The sequence below is a fragment of the Amblyraja radiata genome, chromosome 8 (genome assembly GCF_010909765.2).
Source record: "Amblyraja radiata isolate CabotCenter1 chromosome 8, sAmbRad1.1.pri, whole genome shotgun sequence".
NCBI classification, from domain to species: domain Eukaryota; kingdom Metazoa; phylum Chordata; class Chondrichthyes; order Rajiformes; family Rajidae; genus Amblyraja; species Amblyraja radiata.
In genome coordinates, this window is record NC_045963.1 from 46,515,178 (window position 1) to 46,537,046 (window position 21,869).

A 21,869-nucleotide genomic window follows, 5' to 3' on the forward strand; every position below is an offset into this window, starting at 1 on the left:
AAATAAAGGCCTGTATATGCCATGTAGATACACATCTGACAAATGGCACCAACTGTATGGAGGAGATCTTGTTCTCCTGTTCCATGAAGTTGAACTAACTGTACTCACAGGAGATTAAAAAATGTTTAAAGACATCTCATCTGTGACACATTTTGCTCTCAACATATTTTCCAGGCTGAAGGGAAAGGACACGTCAACTCTTCTTCCGCCCTCCCCTCCCCTATTTCTCCTTCGCCCAATCAGCTAAGCCATGAGATATTAGCTCAACGCACAATTAATTCATTTATAGAGTCGTACGGCACCCTTAAATATTTGAATATATTTGTTCAGAATCTGAATATGACCCAAAATGTAAATGTTGTGATAGTACCTGCCTCATCTACCTCCTCTGGCAGCTCATTCCATGTACCTACCGCCCTTTATGTAAACAAAAAGTTTCCCCTCAGGTTCCTATGAAACCCCCATCCCCCTCCCTTTCCCCATCGCCTTCCTCCTCCCCGCCATACCTTATACCATCTGGTGCGAAATAATGTGAAATGGAATGTATCTGTCTGAACATCTTGAGCACCATGATTAAAAAGAACATCAAATTACCATTGTACAACTTTTAGTTTTATCTGTAGGAAAGAACAGCAGATGCTAGTTTAAATCGAAGGTAGACACAAAATGCTGGAGTAACTCAGCGGGACAAGCCGCATCTGTGGAGAGAAGGAATGGGTGATGTTTCGGGTCGAGACCCTTCATCAGACTGATGTCAGGGCAGTGGGGGGGGACAGATAGAATGTAGTCGGAGACAGTAAGACTGGTGTGAGAACTGGGAAGGGGGAGGGGATGGAGAGAGAGGGGAAGCAAGGGCTATTTGAAGTTTTATTTACTGTATTTCCCGGCAATGAAGACGCTATTTTTTACCCAAAAATAAGGCACGAAAATGTACCTGCGTCTTGGAGGCCGAAGGTTAGGTTGTTAGCCAAGAAAGATAGACTTGGCTATCCCTCAGTACAGCAACATCAAGAACGATGATAGCCAAGTCTATCCCTGGGCGCGGAGCCACCGAATTGTGGCCGGGGAGGGAAGTAGCTCGGGTGGCTACGAGCGGCCGCCGGGACCTGACAGTGAGGGGACCAGCTCAAGAGCAAAGATCATAGAGCGGAGCACGTCAGTGGGCGATGGATAACAGGACAATGGGCAGTGGAGCTTACTCCTGTGTCAGCGCGGGCAAGGGACCAATTGAGGTTACTCGCGCTGACACAGGAGTAAGCTCCACCACCCGCTGCCCTGCTATCCATCCCCCGCTGACCAGCTCCGCTCTATGATCTTTGCTCTTGAAAGACATGGACTGGGCAGTGAAAGCCATGCAGTGTCACCCAGCGCAGCAAGTGAGGCCATGTCCTGCTCCCGGCGGCAGTCGGAATTTAAGGATTTGCGGGAAGCGGCTGACATGAGCGAGGCCGGCAAGCGGCAGGAGAAGCCACAATGTGGTGGCTCCATGCCCGGAGCGCCACGGCTGTGTTGCTGGCATGATCCTCGACCCCCTGCTTCTCAACGCTCCTGCCTGTGCTGACCCGGGCCAGACTCCCCACATGCTGTGAAAGGAACCCTCCCCCCAATTGGTCCCTTGAACTAGTATTGTCATTCAATAAGATAACTACTGATTCAACTTGTCCTGGTGTGCTCCCGTTTTTCCTACCATCTCTTCACCTGTCGTCACGCTCCACCCCCCACCCAATCAGTAATTCATAATAATAATAATAATAATAATAATATATTTTGTCATTGCACATAAGCGCAACGAGATTTGATATGCAGCTTCCATCCGATGTCATAACTTAAACAACTAATAACATTTAGATTTAGATACCCCGAGAAACATGATTTATAAAAAGAACAGTAAACAGTAAAACAGTCAAAACAGTCTAAAGTGCAAATGAAGGAGGTTTGGAAGCCTTGGGCAAATTGAATTGCCACTTTATTTATTTATTTATTTATTTATTTTGGAGTGTGAGAAATTCTATTTCCCGCCAGCCTTTTTTCAAAATTTAGCAACTCAAAATGGGGGTGCGTCTTCGACGCAGGGGGGTCATCATTGCCGGGAAATACGGTAATTATTTTAATATTTTATTCTCTTCTGTTCCTTTATGGTTGAAGTGTTTGAATCTGATTTTTGTATTTTGAGCTAATCATCCTCATAATTAAGTTAAGGTAATCATCTTAATAATTAAATTGGTTGCATGTTGTAATTAGTTCTCCAGATATGGTTCAGGTAACCGAATGGAAACCGGAGTGGTCTGTGGATCTATTTGTTTCCGTGTGTGTGTGTTGTAGAGCATCTTGATTAAGGGACAATTGTAATGATTTGAAATACAATAGACAATAGGCGCAGGAGTAGGCCATTCGGCCCTTCGAGCCAGCACCGCCATTCAATGTGATCATCCACAATCAGTACCCCGTTCCTGCCTTCTCTCCATCTCCTTTAACTCCGCTATCCCTAAGAGCTCTATCTAACTCTCTCTTGAAAGCATCCAGAGAACCAGCCTCCACCACCCTCTGAGGCAGAGAATTCCACACACTCACAACTCTCTGTGTGAAAAGGTTTTTCCTCATCTCCATTCTAAATGGCTTACCATTTATTCTTAAACTATGGCCCCTGGTCCTGGACTCCCCCAACATTGGGTACATGTTTCCTGCCTCTAGCGTGTCCAAAACCTTAATAATCTTATATGTTTCAATCAGATCCCCTCTCATCTAAATTCCAGAGTATACAAGCCCAGCCGCTCCAATCTATCAACATATGACAGTCCCACCATCCCGGGAATTAACCTCATGAACCTACGCTGCACTCCCTCAATAGCAAGAATGTCCTTCCTCAAGTTTGGAGACCAAAACTGCACACAATACTCCAGTTGTGGTCTCACTAGGGCCCTGTACAGATGCGGGAGGACCTCTTTGCTCCTATACTCAACTCCTCTTGTTATGAAGGCCAACATGCCATTCGCTTTCTTCACTGCCTGCTGTACCTGCATGCTTACTTTCAGTGATTGATGAACAAGAACCCCCAGATCCCGTTATACTTCCCCTTTTCCCAACTTGACACCATTTAATAATAATAATAATAAATTTTATTTATGGGCACCTTTCAAGAGTCTCAAGGACACCTTACAAAATTTAGCAAATAGAGTAAAAACATGTAAGCGGAATGAAATAAATAGTAAAGACATCACCAGTACACAAATTAAAGACAGAATTCAATCCAAAGACAAAAATCAAAAACACAATATGAAAAGAGAGCAGCGGCAGCTAAAGCGCACCAGCGTACACTCTCCCTTCCCGCAGCCATCTTGGACACAGAATAAAATAATCATTTACACACAAAAGAAACATCCCCCCACAATGGTTACCACTGTGGGGGAAGGCACAATGTCCAGTCCCCATCCCCAGTTCTCCCATAGTCAGGCCTATTGAGGCCTCCACAGTTACCTCTACGGAGGCCCGATGTTCCTGGCCGTTCTCGCCGTTCTCGCCGGGTGGTGTTGCTCTGGCATCGGGAGAGTCCTCACAGCGGCTGGGACGGCCGGAATTCCATGGCATTCCGAAGCCGACAGGGCCGCGTCGGTTGGTGCTCCGAGGCTCCCGATGTTAAAGTCTGCGCCGCCGCCCGCGGCTGGCCGCTCCACAGTCCAGCAGCTCGACGATCACGGGGGTCTCAGCTCCAGCGCGGCGACCCAGCGCGGCGACCCAGGCAAGGCATCGCCCGCTCCGCTTCGCGATAGCGCTCCAGCGCTGTGCCGCCACCGAAGCTGAAGGTGCTGGGCGGTCCCCGCCAGGAAAACGCCGCTCCACTCCCGCTGGTAGGCCGCAAGGACCGGTCGACGGTGCAGCCCGGGGAAAAAGCTGCCTCATCGACCAGGTAGGGACCTAGAAAATAGTTTCCCCCTTCCTCCCCCACATAAAAAAAGTCAAATTCCCCAACAAACATAGGACAAAATTCACTAAAAACTAATTTAAAAAAGTGAATTGAACGGACAGCTGCTGGTTAGCAGCCGTTCCCCAGGATGGCTCCTCCCCGATTTAGATAATTTAGATACATTTTCAAGAACACACCAAATTGCTGTTTGGTTTTCTTTATTCCCTTTATAAGGATTTGATTTTAACATTTATAAGCAAATCTAAAATCATCTTTGTTTTTTAAATATATGCAAACATGCAATGAAAATACCAATGTGTGAGTATTAATTTATTAACTTTAGAAGTCCTTTTCAGACTTTGAGGAAGCATTAATACTTAGTTTTACCAGCTTCATCTTATAACTGCTTCTCTAACATAATGCATCTTTGACAATGCACCAGGTTGTGCCGTTTAACATGCAGAAGTGGAATAATACCCTGGCTGGGGTTGTATTACATGGAGATAATGGATACCCAGGAGGGATTACTCTGCAGTAATTCCATCAAGGGAATTCAGGTGGTATTGTAAATAACATGAGAGAGATTAACTACCAGCCTTGATATTGTTGGTACATTTCCGTAGTATAATAAAAAACCCCATATAGTTTGATCATTTTAGGTAGAAGCAGGTCCTTCGGCCCAATTCGTCCTTGCTGAGAACAATGCCTACTCGCGCTAATGCCATTTGCATGATTTAGATCTTAATCTCTCTACTTTCCTATTTAGGTACCTATTTAAAGCCTTTTAAATTCTGTAATTGTATTTGCCTCTGCTACTTTCTCTGGCAACTCATTCCATATAATTACAACCCTCTGGAAAATCTTGCCCCTCAGACCTCCTTTAAATTTCTCCCCTCTCACTTCAAACTGATGCTTTCCACTTTTAGACTCCCCGACCTAGGGAGTCTGTTGCTTCGAATATACTCATCGTCCACTCACTATATCTAGTACATTTGTCTCTCATCCCCATGTCCCATATTTCTCCTTTATTCATTTTTCCCCCCTCTCCCCTGCCCCCTGTCCCCTTCCACCCATATCCCTTCCCTCTGGCTTTACATTACATTCCTCCTCATCTCTCCCTATTTGACACACTTTTGTTGACTTTGACACTAACTCCACCCATCTGCCAATCATCCATCACCCCTCACCTGTATCCACCTATCACTTGCCAGGCTTAGTCCCGCCTCACCCCTCTTTCCAAGCTTTCTCCCCCCCGACTCCATCAGTATGAAGAAGGGTCCTGACCAAAACGTTGTCTGTTTAGTATAGAGATACAGCATGGAAACACGCTCTCTGACCCACTGAGTCCGCGCCGACCAATGATCCCCGCACACTAACACTATACTACCACCAGGAACAATTTTACCAAGCCAATTAACCTACAAACCTGCATGTCTTTGACGTATGGGAGGCAATCTGAGCTTCTGGAGAAATCCTACGTAGGTCATGGGAGAACGTACAAATTCCATTCAGATAGCACCCATAGTCAGGATCCAACCCGGGTCTCAGGTACTGTAGGCAGCAACTCTAGCGCTGCGCCACCGTGCCGCTCGGTGTATTTGTCTATTCCTGGAATTCCTCCAGTACTTTTTGTTTTGCTCAAGACTCCAACATCTGCAGTTTCTGATGTCTGCATAAATTCCCTGTTAATCGATTAATTATTCCTGAGAGAACATTGCTGATCTACTTTATTTATAAATATTTTGTGCAATTCATGTATGGTAAGTAATACGATTTTGCAGCATTTGGTAACAACTCAGCAGGTTATCTTGCAGTTTGCATGAAATTATGTTTCTTCCAGGAAAGTCTCAATATTACTTTTATACAATGTTGCTGGGGTCAAGGAAAGAGGGTTCACGTCGCGGCCCTGTTTCCACTAATCTTTCCACCACCACGCACAAAAAGCACAAGACAGACATCATTGAATGCAGATGCCGAGAAGTGTGTTCAGCTCTGGCTGAACATCTTCTAATCTTGTGTGTGGAATCGACAAGAAGACGACAATATTTCTTTTCTTAGAGGTTTTGCAAAAAGAATGAATAAAACATGTATTAGCCAATATCCATTTAATAGTGAGATACAAGCAAATGCAGATGCTGCTTTACAAAAAAATACACAGAGTGCTGAAGTAACTTAGCAGGTCAGGCAGCATCCCTGGAGAACGTGGGTAGGTGACATTTCGGGTCGGAGCCTTTCATTCTTTTTTGCTTTTCATTATAAATGAGGAATGAAATATGATTACAGGAAGATGATTTAATTGTATTTACAATGTATAAGATAGAATTAATGAGTACATTAATGCCGGTTTTTATTTTACATTTCTCTTTTTTTTAGACGTTCTCGGCTGTTGAACAGAATCAAGAGAGTAGCTTTGTGGATCTTAGCAGTATATATTTGCATTCCTTTTGTAATAAAGCTATGCCCAGCCATTCAAGCTAAGCTAGTCTTCTTAAATTTTGGTAAGTATTACACATTAGCACTTCAATAAATTAGATCACTGAGAAAAAAATATATTAAAAAAAACTGTATAATTCCAATACCTGTATTAATTTTTTTTGTCCTAAATCCTAGTGTCTTGGTACCTGCGTATTGTTCCTTTTAAAACTGTTATTAAAGCAATCTCTTTGGCCAAGCTATTGACCTTATGGTAGGGTTTTTTTCCAGATTTACTTAGGAACACAGTAACATCAAGTCAGTTCCTGTTAAATTAGATCTTCATGCTCCTGTGGATAGTATTGTCAGATTTGATAACCAAATAAATCAAAGACATTCAGTTTTGTATATATTCCCCCTGTGAACTTGTGTCTTGCACATTTTTATATATAAATGTTTTATCATTCATTCTTCTTGTGTTTTCCTACCTGCCCCTTGCATTTTCAGTTGTTGAATTCCCACTTTGACTAATGGGCTAATGAAATGCATTGGTAGACACAAAATAAAATGCGTTGCTGGTTAAAATTTAGGTTTTTCAGTATGTTAGATATGTCCATTAATGCAACATCCTATCTCATTTTCCACCCGCCCCCTGTTATCTGTAGTCTTTGTTTTAGCTTTGAATCATAGAAACATAGAAAATAGGTGCAGGAGGAGGCTATTCGGCCCTTTAAGCCAGCACCGCTATTCATTGTGATCATGGCTGATCGTCCCCAATCAATAAACCGTGCCTGCCTTCTCCCCATATCCCTTGATACCACTATACCCTAGAGCTCTATCTAACTCTCTTAAATCCATCCAGTGATTTGGCCTCCATTGCCCTCTGTGGTAGGGAATTCCACAAATTCACAACTCTCTGGGTGAAATTATTTTTTCTCACCTCAGTCTTAAATGGCCTCCCCTTTATTCTAAGACTGTGGCCCCTGGTTCTGGACTCACCCAACATTGGGAACATTTTTCCTGCATCTAGCTTGTCCAGTCCTTTTATAATTTTATATGTTTCTATAAGATCTCCCCTCATCCTTCTAAACTCCAGTGAACACAAGCCTAGTCTTTTTAATCTTTCCTCATATGACAGTCCCGCCATCCCAGGGATCAATCTCGTGAACCTACGCTGCACTGCCTCAATCACAAGGATGTCCTTCCTCAAATTAGGAGACCAAAACTGTACACAATACTCCAGATGTGGTCTTACCAGAGCCCTATACAACTGCAGAAGAACCTCTTTACTCCCATTCTGAAATCCTCTTGTTATGAAGGCCAACATTCCATTAGCTTTCTTCACTGCCTGCTGTACCTGCACAGCAACTTTCAGTGACTGGTGTACAAGGACACCCAGGTCTCGCTGCACCTCCCCCATCACCTAACCCCATTGAGATAATAATCTGCCCCCTTGTTTTTGCCGCCATAGTGGATAACCTCACATTTATCTATATTATACTGCATTTGCCACGCATCTGGCCACTCACTCAACCTGTCCAGGTCACCCTGCAACCTCCTAACATCCTCTTCACAATTCAAACTGCCACCCAGCTTTGTGTCATCCGCAAACTCCTAATTCCCTCTTCCAAATCATTAATATATATGGTAAACAGTTGCAGCCCCAACACCGAGCCTTGTGGCACTCCACTCTCCACTGCCTGCCATTCAAAAGTTTTTTTGGCCTTCCATCACAGCAATGTGATGGATGTTTATGTAAATTATGTTGTGTCTTGGGTCTATTTGTCTGTAATGTATGGCTGCAGAAACGACATTTCGTTTGGACCTCAAGGGGTCCAAATGACAATAAATTGAATTGTATTGTATTGTATTGTATTGTTCTGAAGAGGACCCGTTCACTCCTACTGTCTGCCAACCAATTTTCTATCCATGTCAACACCCTACCCCCAATACCACGTGCTCTAATTTTAGTCACCAGTCTCCCGTGCGGGATCTTATCAAAGGCTTTCTGAAAGGCTAGATACACTACATCCACTGACTCCCCTTCATCCATTTTACTTGTCACATCCCCAAAAAATTCCAGAAGATTAGTCAAGCATGATTTCCCTTTCATAAATCCATGTTGACTTGGACTAATCCTTTTACTACTATCCAAATGCCCCATTATCACCTCTTTAATAATTGACTCCAACATCTTTCCCACCACCGAAGTCAGGCTAACTGATCTGCAATTCCCCGTTTTCTCTCTCGCTCCTTTCTTGAAAAGTGGGATAACATTAGCTATCCTCCAATCCACGGGAACTGATCCTGAATCTATTGAACATTGGAAAATGATCACCAATGCGTCCACTCTTTCTAGAGCCACCGCCCTGAGGACCCTGGGATGCAGACCATCAGGTCCAGGGGATTTATCATCCTTCAGTCCCATTAGCCAATACTATTTCTCGCCTAATGAAAATTTATTTCAGATACTTGACCCCCTTAGATCCTCTGTCCTCCAGTGCATCTGGGAGATTGTTTGTGTCTTCCTTAGTATAGACAGATCCGAAGTACCCTGTTCAACTCTTCTGCCATTTCCTTGTTACCCATAATAATTTCACCAGTGTCTGCCTTCAAGTGACCCTCTGGCTTCCGGCTACTCTTTGCTGTGTTATACATCTTTTCTTTTAGTTTTATTCTATCCCTAACTTCTCTTGTCAGCCACAGTTGCCTCCTACTCCCCTTAGAATCTTTCTTCTTTTTTGGAATGAAATAATCCTGCGTCTTCTGGATTATGCCCAGAAATTCCTGCCATTGCTGTTCCACCGTCATTCCTGCTAAGATTCCTTTCCAGTCTACCTTGGCCAGCTCCTCTTCCATGCCTTCATAGTCCCCTTTGTTCAACTGCATCAGTAACACTTCCGATTTAACCTTCTCCTTCTCAAATTGCAGATTAAAACTAATCATATGATCACTACCTCCTTTACCTTGAGTTCTCTTATCAAATCTAGTTAATTGGACAACACTAAATCCAGAATTGCCTTTTCTCTGGTCGGCTCCATTACAAGCTGCTCTAAGAATCCATCTTGGAGGCACTCTACAAACTCTTTCTTGGGGTCCTGAACTAACCTGATTTTCACAGTCTACCTGCATATTGAAATCCCCCATCACCACAGTGGCATTACCTCTGTTACATGCCAGTTTTAACTCCTGCTGCAACTTACACCCTACATCCGGGCTACTATTTGGGGGTCTGTAGATAACACCAATTAGTGTCTTCTTGCCTTTACAATTCCTCAACGCAATCCACAGTGACTCTACCGTGTCAGTCCCTATGTCTTCCTTCGCAAGGGACTGAATTCCATCCCTCACCAGCAGAGCTACCCCCCCTCCTCTGCCCACCTGCCTGTCCTTTCTATAAGATGTATAACCCTGAATATTAATTTCCTAGGCCCGATCCTCCTAACTGAACCTCAAGCTCATCTACTTTACTTCTCATACTTTGCGCATTCATATACAATACTTTTAATTCCTTACGTATCTCACCTTTCACATCGATCCCTATTACACTTGGCCATCAGAATGTCTAATGCAGGTCTTGCTATAGCTCTAAGAGATTGACACTATATATTTGTCATTAAAATACAGGTACAACTGTAACATGTGTTTCCATAACAACAAATGGATACAATGCGAGTAATATATTAGCAAACAATATTTGCATTATGTGACACAAGTTAGTTATAAAGTGATTTCTATTGGGAATTGGAAAATCATTTAAAAGTTACTTTGGAAATTGACAAGCAGAAAAAAAGTAATCTTCAGAAAAATAACTCATAGAAAAGAAACGTTTTACATGTAGCCTCCCTGCAGTAATCAGGCACTTAAGAACATTTTAACCACAAGAGGTCATAGTAAGTAACAATCAATCGCTGCTGTTGATACATGCAACAACACAGCCTTTAGTCTTTTAGCCTGCAGTAATAAAAATGAACATTAAACATACAGCGTGTAAACAGGCCCTTCGGCCCACCAAGTCCCCTCGTACTATTCTACCCACTAGGGACAATTTACAATTTCCAGAGGCCGATTAACCAACAAACCTGCACGTCCTTGGAGTATTGGAGGAAACCGGAGCACCTGGAGAAAATGCATGTGGTCACAGGGAGAACGTACAAACTCTGCACAGTCAGGATCGAACCCGAGTCTCTGGCGCTGTAAGGCAGAAATTCTGCAATGCAGCAGTAGAGTTGCTACTTCAATATTGCTATTGAAAAAATCTTTATTTTTGAAAATCCTGCTGGGGGTATAATAACTGTTATAGTGAGTCTGATACTCACTAGTCCCCAGCCCCCTTTCCCCCCAATGACGCACTTGTTTTTAGAAGGTGTTTATACAGTATATAATGTTGTTCTTTTAGGAACGCATCTGTTGCATTCTGCAGAACTACCTGAATATTAAATTTTTTAGCAATCACAGACAATTTAGGCCCTTTTCTTTTAAAGAATGTTTAGTCTTTTCCACCCTCAAATTAAACAGTCACATTCCACTGATTGGTAGATCTAGAGTCACACATAGAATGATACTTTGGTTTGCACTGTTACTGATACCTACATTTATTTAATTATTCAACCTCCATTTCCGGAGTTAATTGAACGAGAGTTAAATTTCCATTTCCAGATCAAAACACCTGACCTCTGAATACCAGCACACTAAGTTTACCACCATACTACCTTGATCTGTGAAGAAAATATTATTTTGTTCACACGAATACTATTGGTTCCTTGTGTCTAATATTTGTAGTGGAAAATGGTTTTAATATATGGAGGCGGTGTACAGGAAGGGACAAAGCCGACTGTATTTTTTAAGGAGGCTGAGGTCATTTAATATCTGCCAACCCCTACTGTGCAGTGTCTACCATTCAGTGGTGGCCAGTGCTCTGTTTTTTGCTGTGGCCTGTTGGGGAGATGGCGCCCGTATAGCGGATAAAAACAGACTGGACAAACTAATCAGGAAGGCCGGCTCAGTGGTCGGGGCTGAGCAACGAACGGTCCAGCAGGTGGCAGAGGCCAGAACTCTAAATAAACTAGGTTCTATAATGACAAACCCCACTCACCCACTCCATGCCCTGAAGGTGATCAAGAGCAGCATCTTCAGTCAGAGGCTGATTGCACCAATGTGCAAAACGGAGAGATACAGGAAGTCCTGTTTACCAGCTGCTATAAGACTTTATAATGCGCATAAATAATTGCACTTTTAAAAAAATTAATTGTATTTTAACTTGTATTTTAACGTATTTTAACTTGTTAAGTATGGAAGCAATTTAAGGAAATGTGTGGTGTTATGTTTGTCTTGAAGCTGTCGTGGCACTGTAATTTCCTGAAAAGGATTATTAAAGGTATAATCTAATCTAATCTAATATTGTAGATGTAGCCCAGTCAATCACACAATCCAGACTTCCCACCATTTCCTCCATTTATACTTCACACTGCCTTGGGGAAAAGCAGCCAAAATAATCAGACGTCCCACCCCAGTCATTCCATCTTCTCCCTCCTCCTGTCCAGCAGAAGTCCAGCAAAGAAGTTTGTTATTAAGCTTCTGAACGGTCCTTCCAAAAGCTAGGTGTCTGATTCACCTACACCCGATGGGAGACATTGGACTTTGTCTATGGAACTGATGCGCTACAATGTTGAGAATTATATTCTACACTCTGCATCTTCTCCTTTGCTCTACCTCTTGTACTTGAGTTTGAACTGATTGTATTTATGTACAGTATTATCTGATCTGTTTGAATAGCATGTAAAACAAAGCTTTTCACTGTATCTCAGTACATATGATAAAATAAATGAAACCTCAATATTTAAATATTTGCAAATGTCCATCTTTCTCTCCATCAGTGCGGGTACCGTACTTCATTGATTTGAAAATCCCACAAGACCAAGGGTTGAACCACACGTGGAATTTTTATCTTCAGCCTGAGGAGACAATTACTATTGGTGCTTGGTAAGCAATTAAATAGGTTAGTAAAGGACAAGACCACTCCAGAGGTTGCAATTAAAAAAAAAAAGTTAATTAAATTGTACTCCAACTGCTGGAGGAACTCTGAAGGAAATGGACAGGTAATGTTTCGGGTCAGGACCCTTCAGACAGATGCTGGCTGATCTGCTGAGTTCTCTCTGCACTTTGCTTTTTGCTCAAGATTCCAGATTAACATGAGGCAGGTCATAGGGCATGGAAACAAGTCCTACGGCCCAACTCATCCATGCCAACCAAGATGCCTCATCTAAGATCCTATTTGCTGCGTTTGGCCCATATCCCTTAAACAGTAGGGTCAGTAGGCCTGGACTGGAAGTGGCCGGATGGCGATGAATTTTTTGATTCATGTCTCCAATTTGATTTAGTGTCAGACGTGGGCCATGTCCTTCAAACCTGCTCAATGGTGACCTGATTGAATGGCAGAGGAGGCTTGATGAGTTATTCTGATTCTCTTTCTTCTGTTCTTGTGGTCCACAAAGTCAACCAAGCTAAGCTGCAAAAACTGCAACAACACGTGAATATAAATTTATGCCTTGATTCAGGACTGCATTCCAGATTTTTCTGTGAAAGTTCTTTTCAAGAGAAAAGGATCAAACCAGCCTAAAAAAGCCCAGCTAATATTACAGTGCGAATCCAAGAACTAGAAATGGCTTTAAATTGACTTGTATTGAACTGTATGTATTCAATTCAAATATATACGGACAGTTTAGACTACCTGATTTGTCTTTTTTTCCTGTCCTTGCTCTCAACACTTAAAAAAAAAAAAAAAGATTAGTTTTCTATTGAATTGCTATTAATTTAAGGGGATGTTATGGGTATTCACAACACTGGTGCCCAGGAAGATTAAGGGGACATCCCCAATGACAACTGACTGGTAGCACTAAAGTTTGTGTAAGTGCTTTGAGGAGATTGATTATGATTCATATCAACTCTTGCCTTAGCACAAACCCGAACTGGCTACAATTAGGCATGCCTACCGCCACAATAGAGCAGCAGCAGATGATATCTTGCTGGCTCTCCACTCTGCACTGGACCAGTACGCACACGAACGTCAGGCTGTTGTTGGCTCGAAGGGCCGAATGGCCTACTCCTGCACCTATTGTCTATTGTTTATCGATTGCACCTTGAGGTTCAGTACCATCATCCCCTCCAAACCTGTTATCAAGCTCGGGGAAGTGGGTCTGCCTGTCTCTTGGCAATTAAATTCGTGACTTTCTCATCAACAGACCACGATTGGTACGAATTAGCAACAACGTATCCTCCTCAATAACTATCAGCACAGGAGCACATCAGGCCTGTGGCTCTGTCCCTTTACTCCCTTTACCCATAATTGTGCAGCCAGACACAGCTCCAGTACCATCTTTAAATTCACAGAATAACAGATAACAATGAATCAGAATACAGGGGGTGGTGGGATTGATAATCTAGTCGAACGGTGCCAGAACAACAATCTTGCTTTATCTCTCGTTTCCCTTTCCCCAGACTTTCTGTCTGAAGAAGGGTCTCGACCCAAAACGTCACCTATTCCTTTTCTCCAGAGATACTGTCTGTTCCGCCGAGTTACTCAGCATTTTGTGTCAATCTTGCTTTGGTTTAGTTTATTATTGTCACGTCTACTGAGTTACAGTCAGCGAAAAGACTATACATGAATTACAATCAAACCATCCACAGTATATGGATACAGGATAAAGGGTATAATGTTTAATGCAGGATAAAGTCCGACTAAAGATATTTCGAAGGTCTCCAATGAGGTAGATGGGAGGTCAGCACTGTTTTCTAGTTGGTGAGTGGACGGTTCAGTTGCCTGATGACAGCTGGGAAGAAACAGTCCCTTCAGCACGACCAAGGAGATGATTGTTGACTTGTTTGTTGGACAACACTGGTGGAGGGTGGAGTTACTGATGCTGTCTGGGAGAGTATAAATTAGAGTGGTAGAGGAAGTTAAGCAGTGAGGTGAAGGAAGAAAAAAAATTAAAGATAGGAAAGGACATAACAGAAATGAAATGTGATTAAAAACAAATGTGACAGGCAAGTTTAGCCATAGTGCGTTTAGTTTAGTTTAGAAATACAGCATGGAAACAGGCCCTTCGAACCACCAAGTCTATGCTGACCATCCATCACCTGTTCACACTAGTTCTATGTCATCCCACTTTTTCATCCACTCCCTGCATACTAGGAGCAATTTGCGGAAGCCAATTTACCTGCGAACCCACTGTCTTTGGGATGTGGGAGGAAACCGGGGCACCCGGAGGAAATCCACACGGTCACGGGCAGAACATGCAATTTCCATTGTGGAAGATCAGGACTGCACCCTACTAGCTAATGGGAGAACCGTTCAGTAGGGGAAGCAGCTTGTTTCCAGTCTACTAATACTAACGTCGTATCCGTATATCAGCTGAAAGATGACTATTCTTATTGAATTACACCACTTTGCTGTTAATAAATATAATTTGTTATTGTACCGTGGTAAAATAATAATAACATTTTAATTTTGAAAGCTCAGTGAACTGATGATCATCGCAAAGGGAAGGAAAAGGGGAAAAGTTTAAAGAACATGTTCGGGGCAAGTTTTTTTTCAGAGAGTGGTGGGTGCCTGAAACGCATTACATGGGGTGGTTGTGATGGTGGCACATGGAAATGGAGGGATATGGATCACATGCAGACAGAGGGGATTAGTTTATCTTAGCGTCATGTTTGGCACGCATTGCTGTGCTGCACTTTATGTTTAAAGAAACATACCATCTTTGCCCAATCTCCTCCTATAAATTCAGTGCAACATCAGTGTGGCAGCGATCCTCTTTGATTGTTATTTAAAATGCTGATTCACCAGCATCCCTGGAGGGCTCTTATCTTCCTTTCCTGGTGTGACTCCACATTAGCGTGGTTGATCTTTAGTTGCACCTACTCAATTGTATTAGGCAGCTACCAACAATCGGGCAGCTGCCAAGCGGGTTCTTCACCACATTCTTAAATTTATGGGGGGAAAAAATTGGAATTTTAATTGTGCTTTGTATAATATGCATAAATTAAAATAGTGACACAATATTCTTCACTTTGTATCATCTTAAGCAGTCATAAAATACGTTTTTGTTTTCACAATTTTATTCAGCTTAATATTTGTTCAGTTGATGTTATGGTGGTTCTATTTTCTGTATAATTTTACAGTGAGTAAACTATTTAAACCAATATTTATCCTGGACCAACTACACTGAAGCAACAGCCAAAAAAGCATATCGACACCTCTACTTCCTCAGGAGACTATGGAAATTCAGCTTGTCTCCTTCACTGTCACCAACTATACTGATGCACCGCACATACAAGCATTCTATGGGGTTGCATTACAGGTTGATTTGGGAACAGCTCTGCCCAAGAGTGCAAGAAACGACAGAGATTTGTGAATGCAGCCCAGTCCATCACACCTTCCCACCATCGACTCTGTCTACGCATCACAATACCTTGGGGAAAGTAGCCAACTCGATCAATGACCCTGGCTATCTCTATTTTTTCCCTCCCATTGGGCAGAAGATACAAAAGCTTGAAAGCACATACCCCCAGATTCAGGAAGAACTCCTTCCCAGACTTCTGAACAGTTCTCTCATTAACTAAGGTGCAGTCCTGATCTTCCAGAGAGGAGAAGGAGGGTGAAGAAGTCCTTGATTATGTCGACTGCTTTTCCAGGGCAACGTGAAGTGTAGATGGAGTTGATAGTGGAGAGGCTGCAAGAATTGAAGAGGAATTGATGACGTATCAGGTCAGAACCCTTCTCCAGTCTAAAGAACGGTTCCGGCCCAAAACGCTGCCTATTCCTTTTCTCCAGAAATGTTTCCTGACTCGCTGAGTTACTCCAGCATTTGGGTCTACGGTATAAACCTGCATCTGCAGTTCCTCCTACACAAGAACAGAAGAGGCCCTGGCTGGCTTTACTGATTTTGAGAGAAATCTTGCTGAAACAATTGTGATGATAGAGATTGCAGTTTGAATCTGTCTGGCCAATGTGTGGTTTGGACTCTGAGCTCTAGCATTAAATACAAGCAAAATAGGTTGAACCTTTAAGGTGGAAAGCTCCAAAGCAGCATTAATAAACCTATTTATCTTTCAGTGAGGCTGCAGAAGTAGTCTTGACATCAGTGTAGTGGAAAGTCTTGCCATAAACAATCTGATATTTCTTTGCTATTTACATTGTTTGAGGGTTCTGGATCCTAGAAAAAAAACAGCACTGGCTTATCGGAAATACATGCAACAGAACAAATCCTTATTGATGGCTAGACTCAATTGTTATTGAAACATGCACTAAGGTAATTAATGCTAAATTTGTCTGTGAAACATTTATTTTAATTAACCCATTGTGCCAGCAAGCAGAGCTACCTTTTCACCATCTCTCATTCCCTGCTCTTTGTTTCATAGTTATAAAACAGGACAACGTCGATATAGGCTCTTCAGCCCACCTTGTTCATGCCTACCTATTTGGCATACTGGGCTAGTCCCATTTGGCCCCGAGCCTTCTAAACTCTTTCTGTCCACATATCTGTCCAAATGTCTCCTCGTTTTATATCCATTTTTTCTAGCATTCCAAAGACAACAATCCAACTCTATTCAACTTCTCCCGGGAGCTAATACCCCCCCCACCCCCAAATGCAGGCATCTTTCTGGTAAACCTCCTCTGCACCCTCTCCAGTGCTTCCACATCCTTCCTGCAATGGAGCGACCAGAACTACACACAATACTCCAAATGTGGACTAAACAAAGTCCTAAAAAGCTGCATCATGACTTCCTGACTCTTATACTCAATGCCCCGACCTGGAGGCAAGCATACCATATCCCTGCTTTACAAATGACTTGTGTTGCCACTTTCGGGGAACTATAGATTTGCTTTTCTTTGCAACCTATTTTGCAGAAATGCAGGATGATTCGAACTAATCACAAACTTTAGATTTTAGAGATACAGTGCAGAAACAGGTCCCTCGGCCCACCAAGTCCACGGCGACCAGCGATCCCCGTATGCTAATACTATCATACGCAATTGAAACAATTTTACCAAAGCCAATTAACCTAGAAACCTGTACGTCTTTGGAATGTGGTAGGAAACCTGAGCACCTGGAGAAAAACCATGCGGTCACAGGGAAAACGTCCAAACTCCGTACAGTGAGACTGTGAACTTGTGAGACCTGGGAGTATATCACATGAAGAGCTGCAGCAGCTGATCTGGGTTGTAAAGCCTTGGCCAAGTATTCTAGACAATTCTATGGCATTGAGTATTGTGAGAACAACAAACCACAATCCAATGGCCCAGGTCAGATGTTCGAACCAAATCTGCTTATTTGTATCCTTTTAAATCTATATCTTCTTGCTTCCTGCTGAAACTGAAACCAATGCAGTTCCTCCTCAGATGTTTCTAATAGATCGCTGTTGTTCCGGTTGAAACAGGGTTGTGACTATTGAGGCACTTCTGATTGTCGTACAAGTTAAAACTTGTTCCAGAGCACTTGTTCCAGAGCAAAAGGTCGCAATATTAATGGGAGCCTTCAATGTTTAATGAAACATCAAAACCATTTTACCAGCGCAGGTTTAAATTTGCAATTTTGCATCTTAACAAAGCTGTGCTGATGTAGATTAAACAAAAGTCTGTTTTGTTCATTTCACTACTGTTCAAATGGGAAACAAAGGCAAAAAGAAAGTCAATGTTTGCAGTTGAAAAGTTGCCAGCTATCTTTTTGTAGAGCGGATTAAACAACAGTGTCAAAAGTGCTTTTAGTGCCATACTCTCAGTCATTTGCTAAATGACAAGACAGTAGTTAAATTCTTTGCTGAGAACAAAACTTGCCCCCTCAGGTTATTGTGCATCCTCTATATCCTGGAGGTCAGAGTGATCTGGATAGTGTCTGTTTCAAGGACATGATGTGATAACACTGATGCCTTGTAGCACAGGGCTAATTGGATGGTGCCAACTTTTCCAGTGACCCAAGGTAAACAAATTAGTTCAGTGATGAGGTCTGTTACTGGCCTGGGATATGCTCTGCTGAAACAGATTCAAAAGCAGAAAGTAATACTTTTGTATTCATTGGTACAAATAGATATTTGAGCAAGGGTGGTAAAATGAAACCCATACCACCCAGACTACGCTCTAATTTCACTGCTACCATCAGGAAGAAGATACAGGAGCATGACCTCCAAGTTCAAGGACAGCTTCTTCCTGACGACCATCATGCTCCTGCACACTAGAAATGCCAATTAAACAATGAATTGTCTTGGTTGCTCTTGGGACCACAGATTTTTAATTTGTTTTTAATTTATTGAACTTTTTAAATTATGTTTTCTATTGAGTACCGGATTTACAGACCTGTTTACAGACAAGTAAGAATTTCATTGTCCTGATCCGACAACACTTAAAATACCCCCGTTACATTCAAAAGTGTGATTCTAAGGGCAATGATGGCATTAATTAACTAATAGTAAACTTTATCATTTGGATAGCATTACCAGATTGTATTCTTTGACAAGGTGAAGTAAAAGCTGGGTTCTGTAATCAGCATTGTACCATCTATCTGTCTCTCTATTTCCTGACAGGCACACGGTACCTGCTATTCTGTGGAAGGAAGCTCAGGGTAAAGGCCAGTTGTGGTATGAAGAAACCTTGTCATCAGGTTTTCCTATCATTCTTTACTTCCATGGCAATGCAGGCACCAGGTAAAGTATTTTTAAACCATAGCTGTCCAACTCTAATTTTGTCCTTGACAAGTCACTATTGTTTTCAACTTCCCAATCAAAAGTGAAAAAGGCGGAACAAGCCAGAATCTTTCTGCAAAGCACAAAGTGCTGGAGGAACTCAGTGGACCAGACAGCATCTATAGGGGGAATGGACATCTTCGTCCTGATTTGGGTCAGGGGACCCTTCAGTCTGAATCATTATCTGTCCATTGCCTCCACAGATGCTGCCTGGCCTGCTGAGCTGCATTATTACTGTGTTTTACAGAAAGATTCCAGCTTCTGCAGTTCCTTGTTCATAGCATAATAAAGCATTAAGCTGTGTTGTCAGACTGTTGGCATATAAAATTTGAGATTGAACTACACAAGTATAAGGACAAAACCTTTGTCAGTGATAAGGGTTTGAGACTTTACTTAAAGGCTGAATTAGAGATTTACAAGTTCCTAGGTCATAGGAGCAGAAGTAGGTCATTCGGCCCATCGAGTCCACTCCGCCATTCAATCATGGCTTTCCCTCTCATCCCCATTCTCCTGCCTTCTCTCCATAGCCCTTGTTACCCTTACTAATCTAGAACCTGTCAATCTGCCATAAAAAAACCTAATGACGGCCTCCACATGCATCTGCTGCAATGAATTCCTCGGATTCACCACCCTCTAACTAGAAGAAATTCCTCCTCGTCTCCTTTCTAAGGGTACCTCCTTTTATTCTGAGCTGTGTCCTCTGGTCATAGACTCTTCCACTCATGGAAACATCTTTTCCACATCCACTCTATCCAGGACTTTTGCTATTTGGTAAGTTACAATGAAGTTCCCCCTCATCCTTCTAAACTCCAGCAAGTACAGGCCCAGTGCCATCAAATGCTCATCATGCGTTAACCCAATCATCCTCGGGATCATTCTCGTAAACCTCCTCTGGACCCTTTCCATTGCAAGCACATCCTTCATCGGATAAGGGGTGAAGAGATTTAGGGAGGAAATATCATTCCTCGAGGCCATATTTCTTGTGTCAACTGCATATAAACGCAGGGCGTATTCTACTGAGTTATTAGTTATTGGAAGGATTTGCCAAGTTACACACCCACAAAAGGGCAAGAATTTTTAATGTGTTTTCCCGATACCAGAATTATGCAACCAATTTGTAGATACAATAGTGGTGTTTAAGAGCCTTTACAATGCACGGATATGCAGGGAATGGAGGGATATAGATCATGTGCAGGCAGAGGAGATTAATTTAACTTGACCATGTTGGGTATGGACATTGTGGGCCAAACAGCCTGTAATTGTGCAGCACCGTTCTATGTTGCTTTGCAATTTTTCCATTCATTGGTTACCATCCATTTAGTATGGTGTTCTATGTAAAGGTGCCCTGATCCATGGTTAAAGTGGAAGTGTAGAGCAGTGGTGAATCTCTCAATATTGTGATTCCACATTCAATCATCACAAAACCGTTAATTCCTAAAAATGCAATTGGGATTGAAAATAAAACGCATCTAAAATCAAATAGATTGAAATAACAATGGATTATTTATTGACATTTGTTCTAACTTACATGTTTTATGTGTTAACAGAGGTGGGGATCACCGGGTGCAGCTATACAAGGTGGGTGGCCTTTTAAATCAAGTTGCTTGGGTTTGACCATGATGTAAGTTAAATATTTTATCTCCCTACCATGGAGGAGTAATTTGGCACATTAAATATTTTTGTCCATCATTGTGGCAAGATTCAAGGGTGTTTAATTGTCACTTGTACCAACAACGGACCAATTAAATTCTTACTTGCTGTAGCTTAATAGGCCGGCAAAGGCAATAAAACACAAATAAATATACAATAACCAATAATGCAATAAGTTAAAAATCATTCATGCTACATAACCAGAACATTATAGCGCAAAACCGAAGTCCGTAGTTCAACCAAAACACAGTCCATAGAAGATCATAGTTGCTGAGGTTAGTGTAGTGCGTTGTTCAAGAGCCTCATGGTTGTTGGGAAGAAACTGTTCTTGAACTTGGAGGTCACAGTTTTCAGGCTCCTGTACTTTCTTCCCGATGGTAGCAGCAAGAGCATGGCCAGGATGGTGTGGGATTTTGATGATACTGGTTGCCTTTTTGAGGCAGCACCTCCTGTAGATCCCTTAGATGGTGGAAGGTCAATACCTGTGATATAGTCTTCTTTATTCCTGGCTAGAAGCTTTTCCGAACCAGGCTGTTATGTAACCAGTCAGTGTGGCCTTTCACCTTAATTTGAATTTTCTGAGGTGTAGCTACTGTCCTCGCAGCGCTTGTCTATTTCTGGAAACCGTTTTGTATTATATATTTGCTCATTTATCCCTATTTCTGCTCAACACAATGGGAAAGCTACAAATGGTGCAATGGTGTACTCACCAACTTGTATCCCTCATCCTTATTGGTGACAGAAGTCAATGATCTGGGGCATTGTCAGATACTGCAGATGGTGATGATGGGAATTAGGGTTTTGTTTTTTTTGGGGGGGGGGAGGGGGGGGGGAGTACAATGCTGTTGGAGCTGTACAATCCAGGCAAGTTGCTAGTATTCCATAATTCCATAACATTTCTAATGTAGATGAAAAGCCTTTAGGCTGCTGTTGGGCGAGTCCCTTGCTGCTGCATATCTAGCCTCTGACCTGGTGTGGAAGCCACAATATTTATGTGGCTGGTCCAGCTGTGATTTTGGGCAACATTGACTCCCAGGATGTTGATGGTGAGGGATGTGGCCAGGGTTCCACCACTGAATGTCGAGGATAGGTTGTTCATGCTGGGCATGGACTTTGCCTGCTGATTTTGTAATATGAATGTTACTTGCAATTTATCAGCGTGTGCCTC

At 42.4% G+C, this 21,869-nt stretch overlaps 1 protein-coding gene across 3 annotated transcripts in view; it reads left to right on the plus strand.

Moving 5' to 3' along the window:
- Window positions 1-21,869, plus strand: part of abhd12 (abhydrolase domain containing 12, lysophospholipase) — a 103,148-nt gene that overhangs the window by 31,939 nt on the left and 49,340 nt on the right. For all 3 annotated transcript variants that reach the window (XM_033025809.1, XM_033025810.1, XM_033025808.1), the window contains 4 exons: window positions 6,275-6,399; window positions 12,190-12,295; window positions 18,893-19,012; window positions 20,599-20,629. In XM_033025809.1, coding sequence (XP_032881700.1) covers window positions 6,275-6,399; window positions 12,190-12,295; window positions 18,893-19,012; window positions 20,599-20,629 — 382 coding nt within the window. The remainder of the gene's footprint in view (window positions 1-6,274; window positions 6,400-12,189; window positions 12,296-18,892; window positions 19,013-20,598; window positions 20,630-21,869) is intronic.